Genomic DNA, 7,114 nt, shown 5'->3' on the forward strand with positions numbered 1-7,114 from the left:
ATTATGTGCCCTAGTAACCACAAAAACTAAATCCTAGTAGCCAGATCATGTGAAGGCAGTTCTCAGATCTGGGCATTGTATTCCATCTCGAAGTAGTGTCAGTCCCAATACTTGATTATAGAGAAAACAATATACACATCAGTAATGTATCCACTGAAAAAAAGATTATTTTTCTGTAACTAGATTCAGGAATGCATGTAAAATTATTTCATTTTTGGAGGTTACTAATAACATCAGCATAAAATGTATGTCCTTCCTATATGCCTGCCCCCAATCCAGTATTTTTTATAAAAATGCTTAGATTAGGAAAGCTGAAATTATTACTCATGTCATCTAGCACGGACACAAGGTTTAGGATGTCTGCCACTGACATGCATGGCCTTTAAACAGTATTATTTTACACATGTGTACCCAGAAGAGAAATTCTCTTCCTTTTGAATCTGATTTCACATTGTTTTGTGATTCAGGTAAATATTTAAAAACACCAAGTTTTCAATTTTCTCTCATGTCACAAACTTCGTTGTTTTTAAAAACCTAAACTATGATCTTTCCCAATTAAAAACTTCGTTTCTAAACCCTTGTTTTTCACCCCTGTTTACAAGTTAGAGTTACCGGGAGAGACACTTTAACCAGCTGGTATCTAAACCCCACCCCCCAGAGACTTTTTTTTAAAACATCTTTATTGGAGTATAATTGCTTTATAATGGTGTGTTAATTTCTGCTTTATAACAAAGTGAATCAGTTATACATATACATATGTTCCCATATCTCTTCCCTCTTGCGTCTCCCTCCCTCCCACCTTCCCTATCCCACCCCTCTAGGTGGTCACAAAGCACCGAGCTGATCTCCCTTTGCTATGCGGCTGCTTCCCACTAGCTATCTATTTTACGTTTGGTGGTGTATATATGTCCATGCCACTCTCTTGCTTTGTCACCGCTTACGCTTCCCCCCCCCCTTATCTTCAAGTCCATTCTCTAGTAGGTCTGTCTCTTTATTCCCGTCTTACTCCTAGGTTCTTCATGACATTTTTTTCTTAGATTCCATATATATGTGTTAGCATACGGTATTTGTCTTTCTCTTTCTCACTTCCCTCTGTATGACAGACTCTAGGTCCATCCACCTCACTACAAATAACTCAATTTCATTCCTTTTTATGACTGAGTAATATTCCATTGTATATATGTGCCACATCTTCTTTATCCATTCATCCGATGATGGACACTTAGGTTGCTTCCATCTCCTGGCTATTGTAAATAGAGCTGCAATGCACATTTTGGTACATGACTCTTTTTGAATTATGGTTTTCTCAGGGTATATGCCCAGTAGTGGGATTGCTGGGTCATATGGTAGTTCTATTTGTAGTTTTTTAAGGAACCTCTGTACTGTTCTCCATAGTGGCTGTACCAATTGACATTCCCACCAGCAGTGCAAGAGTGTTCCCTTTTCTCCACACCCTCTCCAGCATTTATTGTTTGTAGATTTTTTGATGATGGCCATTCTGACTGGTGTGAGATGATATCTCATTGTAGTTTTGATTTGCATTTCTCTAACGTTAGTGATGTTGAGCATCCTTTCATGTGTCTGTTGGCAATCTGTATATCTTCTTTGGAGAAATGTCTATTTAGGTCTTCTGGCCATTTTTGGATTGGGTTGTTTTTTTGTTATTGAGCTGCATGAGCTGCTTGTAAATTTTGGAGATTAATCCTTTGTCGGTTGCTTCATTTGCAAATATTTTCTCTCCCATTCTAGGGTTGTCTTTTGGTCCTGTTTATGGTTTCCTTTGCTGTGCAAAAGCTTTTAAGTTTCATTAGGTCCCATTTGTTTATTTTGGTTTTTATTTCCATTTCTCTAGGAGGCGGGTCAAAAAGGATCTTGCTGTGATTTATGTCATAGATTGTTCTGCCTATGTTTTCCTCTAAGAGTTTGATAGTTTCTGGCCTTACATTTAGGGTTAGGCCAGAAAGCTTTTGACAAAATTCAACACCTACTTATGATAAAAACCCTGCAGAAAGTAGACACAGAGGGAACTTTCCTCAACATAATAAAGGCCATATATGACAAACCCACAGCCAACATCATCCTCAGTGGTGAAAAACTGAAACCATTTCCACTAAGATCAGGAACAAGACAAGGTTGCCCACTCTCACCACTCTTATTCAACGTAGTTTTGGAAGTTTTAGCCACAGCAATCAGAGAAGAAAAGGAAATGAATCCAAATTGGAAAAGAAGAGACTTTGTTTAATTTGCTACGGCAGGGCCCAGTCACCCGCACGGTTTAAGTTCCCACATGGGGTCCCAGCATATCGGCGATTTAAGCACACGCAGATGCTTGGGTCTTCAGAGTTGGCATTTGCTCTTGTCACTTTCCACAAGAACATAAATAAGGAACATGCCAAGTTTTATACATTAACTTCTGCTAGGATAAAATATACTCTTTATTCTTCTTATGTTCCAGTCGACTTTTCAGACAGTACAGCTGACGGCAGCAGCAGAAATCGACACCTATAACCCTCAGATATATGCGATCGAAGAAAACACCGTCACGGTGAGTGCATCACATCCCTACCTGTGGGCGCTGGAGTCTCTGACGGGCATTCCATTTCTGACCATTTACAACGGTCACGTTCGCATCTACACGTATATAGAAGTATCTTACTGAAACTCTGAAAGGCTAATGTTTATCATGCTGAGTTTTTGATAAGGGTGTCTGCTACTCAAAAAAGGCCCCTGGTGTACTTGCCCTCCCCCTCGTGCCCACGCTGGCAAAGCTGGATCAGAAGTGATGATCTGACAGGAGGCACAAGGGGCCCCATCTTGCTGTGGCTCCCTCCTCCCTGCTCCAGGCGTCAACCAGCACCATGGCTCCTCCTTTCTGCTCATGCTTCTACAAAGCAGTTTACATCCTCGGTCATGAAATCTAAGTTATGCTCCTTTGAATCATACATAGTATTTTAGAGCATTTTTGAAAGTGCTTAAGTGTGCTTAATAAATAAGGCATTTATTAGAGGGCTTTTTCTTGTTTTTAGCAGTACTCCTTAAAACTAGACACTAACACTGTGAAACATCCATTCAGTCATTAGATCTTCAGTCTAGAAAACTATAAATGCTTCTCTTGATTTTTAAAAAAAAAGCGTTTGGCAAAGAAATGTACGTTCACAGAAAACAAAGGCTCACTGTTCCAACAGCTGGCACGGGACAACCTTCCTTTGCACTGGACTCTGGTTAGAATATGCCATATTTAGATATAGCAGGATTTCCATGCTCAGCTAATCTGCTGGCAGAGCCCTGGGCATCTTCCTCCCAACGCTTTTGTTAGGAATTGGAAGCCAGTTCAAGGCTCCACCCCGAGGACAGCTTGGCAGCTGGCCCCAGGCCACTAGTCCACTGCTGCAGTCTATGGACTTGGCTAAAAAGCCAATGGCCTTGTGAACTCTGGACCTCTCTCGATGCCTGAGAGTGGAGCTCACAGCCCTGCTGTCCCGCTATTGCCCCAGCAAAAATGATGCCACACAGAGGATGCTGCTCTGCTGCTGGTTTAGGACTATCAGCGAAGGCCCGCACCTTCTCTTCAGAGGCTGGGGTGCGGAAAATCAGAAACGGAGCCAAAGGAAACGTGGCCTTCAGATTCAGAGTGCTATGAACTAAGCCTCGGGGGGGGGGGAAGTACTATAGATATTTTAAAAGTTCATTTCAGAAAAATGTAGTGTTCAGACAATACCTGGACCTCTGCTGAAATCTGGGTTTTTTTAGAAAGCAGTATTAAATAAATGCATTAATTAAAAATTCAAGTTAACAATTTCAGTGAACCTTTTGGGAGATTTTTCTTTTCATGGTTTTCTCTGAGCAATATTGATAAGTAATAGAGGCCAACTTTTTTTTTTTTTTTTTTTTTTTTGCGCTATGTGGGCCTCTCACTGTTGTGGCCTCTCCCGTTGCGGAGCACAGGCTCCGGACGCGCAGGCTCAGCGGCCATGACTCACGGGCCCAGCCGCTCCGCGGCATGTGGGATCTTCCTGGACTGGGGCACAAACCCGTGTCCCCTGCATCGGCAGGCGGACTCTCAACCACTGCACCACCAGGGAAGCCCAAGGCCAACTATTACTTGTGTCTATAAAAATATTTTTTGAATCCAAATAAATTAAATAAATTTTAAAATTATATTTTGGAATCCAAATAATAAATTGACCTATCCCTATAGGTAGACAAGTGATTCTTAAATTTATTTGAATTCCAAGCCCACTTAAAAAGCCGATACAAAAATCATGTACTCATAGTTCCCTAAAGATCCATGGAGCCTGGATTAGGAAGTTCTAGAATAGAGAGAAGTAAGGATATGACTGCCACTAAGCAGTGAACTACATGAGTCTAGTTATTTTATTCCTAAATTTATAAAGCCTTAGTTTAGCTCTTAAAAATCCAAATGAGAAGAAATATAGTCACCAAAAGGCCAGACTCAAGTTTAGCCCAACTCATAAATTCTGTGGTGAAAAGCAGCTTATCTGCCACTGTAATTCAGTGTTAAATCAAGTAAATAAATTAGGTTTTCTCCCCTTGTTTGGCTCCAAAATTAACTCTTTAAAAATGGTTGTGATTCTTTCCCCAATTAAAACAACAAAAAAAGAATATACAGTTTTATTGTTAGAACTCTTACGGCAGCCGTGCTATTACAAAGCCACAAAGACTGCCAGGAAGTGGACGTTAAGAATCATGTGTAACCTCAAGGGCAATTTATCACTGAAAAGGTCACCTTGAGCCCTGAGACATTACTTCTACTTGTTAACAATCCATATCAAGTAAATCAACATTTTAGGAGCCCAATTCAAAGTAGTTGTTGTTGTTACTGTTTAATCACAAGGGATTTGTGTTGCTAATTTTTTGACTCGCCTCCCCAAGACTGGGTTCCAAATGCTTTCACTTGATGATGAGGCTGGATGCCAGAAACTAAAGTTCCAAGTTTCATAAGTGATTAAAGCAGCTGAGACTGTCAGAGATGACATATCCACTAAATACTGATGCAGTGCAGTTAAAGGAAGGAAATGGGAAGACTTGCATGCCTTGCCTGTATTTGCAGGAGCATTTTCTCTCGACATTGTACTGTACAATATTTAACTGAGGAACGTGATCGTGAGGAAGTCACATCCCCTTTCCAGACCGTCACTTATAAAATTAGAGGATTTGACCATCTCACTTTTTTTCAGTGCTAAAATTAACGCAATTGTTTTGTATATACACTTACAGATTCCCATTACCATAATGAAACCCCACGAGAAAGCTGAAGTACCAACCGGAGTTATAGTAGGAAGTGCAATTGCTGGAATCCTTTTGTTATTAGCTCTGGTTGCAGTTTTATGGAAGGTAAGAAATGTTTCATATTTAAAAGATACAGGGGTCCTGAAGACCTCTGTCTTGAATTTCCTTATCACAGAGCAAACCTGTTTTATATGGTACCTCCTCGTCTATCATAAGAAAAAAGGAAATGCAAGTTTATTTGCAAATTCTCACTCATGTTCTTGAAAACAATCAGTAAGGATTTTATCTCCTTGGTCTTGGTCCCTTTTCTCCAACCTTCTTTCATCCAGACACTGAATGTTTTGTTCACCTGCAAGTAAGCAGACCCTGAGAAATTTAACTTTATGCAATTCATTTCAACTCTGGGTATTAATCTCCTCACTGAAGGGCTGATGCCAGGTCAATACTCTGCACACTGACCTATCCAGCTCCCCACGATTCCCAGAGGTGCAAGGAGGGGAGAGTCTGGGTCCATTCAAAATAAGCCAGAAGTGGTAATGTTTTTACATCATCATCTTACAGCTTGGATTCTTCAAAAGAAAATATGAAAAAATGACCAAAAATCCAGATGAAATTGATGAGACCACAGAACTCAACAGCTGAATCAGCCAGCAGTTCCCACTGCAGTGGGAAGGGGCAGCATCACAGCCAGGGTTTACTATTCGCATGAATGGGTTTCTTAAAAATCCCAGTGTAACTTAATAATGTAATAGGTAAACTAGAACTGCAGGTCAGTTTGGAAAGAAACTGTGAGGGATTTGGGAGGGCAGGAGTATAAAGGGTAAAAGACTATTTTATGTTGGGGGGAAAGTGATCTTTACGTTGGCTGGTCCAGAGTTTACATGAAATGCTTCCTAACAGGAGAACTCTTAAAGAAAAATATAACCTTTCTCAGAATATTTTTTGGGGAAAAGCCCAGTCATTTAAAATGATTGTTTTTAAACAACAGAAGTGGAAGTACTCGGTATAGGTATATAATTAGCTTGGATATATTGATGCTGATGGGCAAAAAAACCCCACAGGTCTTCAACTTAATGCTGCTTATCCAAAGTTGCCACAGAGGATATTTTCAGTGATAATTTTGTTGATACACTAGGTAAAATTTGCTGTTGTCAGCCCACAGCTGCTTCCTTCGAGTCCCTTTCTTGAGATGATGTACTTATCAAAACATGCTTGATGACTGGTAGGGGCCTCCTGCAGAGGAAATCTCCATTTCACTGGGGGAGGGTTAGGGGCCTAAAGGACTTAGAGGCCAAAGCACAAACTTTGGTTTAAACTCTGTAACATCATTTATGGTAGAATCTTGTCTGCTGGAGGCCCCGCCTGGAAGGAGGAGGAAATTTTCCTCCTTTAACTAACTGGCTGACCCTGACGGGCTGCAGGGGGGCCTTGTGAATTTTTGAAAGATGAGTAATTTCTTTGGAATCCTTCCTCCTTCCACAATGAACCCCTCCCACCTCCTGATGCCCCCATATTCTCGATGCCTGCTGCTGCCCGCCTTCCTCTCCAGGAGTCCGGAGTTTTCCACCCTCCTTGTCCAAATCTCCCACTCCCAGGGCAGCTGCTCTTCTCCAGGTGTGAGAAGGAAGTCATCTGTTTCACTTCCACACTTGCGTGAATTACTGTATAATCCCCTTAACTTCAGGGAGCTATTTTCATTTATTCCTAAATATGCAAGAAAAGCCCAAGTGAATTTCTAATTGTTGAGATTTCAGGCAGGGTAAACAAGGCAAAGTATAAACATCTCAGGAATTTGCAAGAAGTTACAAGGAGACATTAGAAACCACCAAATCAGCATGTGCACCTGCTGTGCTTGTCTGTTTCT

General features: G+C 40.9%; 1 protein-coding gene across 1 annotated transcript in view; it reads left to right on the top strand.

The window, feature by feature from the left end:
• ITGA2 (integrin subunit alpha 2) overlaps positions 1-6,456 on the top strand; it is a 104,425-nt gene extending 97,969 nt beyond the window's left edge. The window contains exons 28-30 of the mRNA XM_060142940.1: positions 2,456-2,545; positions 5,239-5,355; positions 5,812-6,456. Coding sequence (XP_059998923.1) covers positions 2,456-2,545; positions 5,239-5,355; positions 5,812-5,892 — 288 coding nt within the window. The 3' untranslated portion in view covers positions 5,893-6,456. The remainder of the gene's footprint in view (positions 1-2,455; positions 2,546-5,238; positions 5,356-5,811) is intronic.
• The last annotated feature ends 658 nt before the right edge of the window (positions 6,457-7,114 follow it).

Source organism: Lagenorhynchus albirostris, chromosome 3 (genome assembly GCF_949774975.1).
Source record: "Lagenorhynchus albirostris chromosome 3, mLagAlb1.1, whole genome shotgun sequence".
Classification (NCBI taxonomy): domain Eukaryota; kingdom Metazoa; phylum Chordata; class Mammalia; order Artiodactyla; family Delphinidae; genus Lagenorhynchus; species Lagenorhynchus albirostris.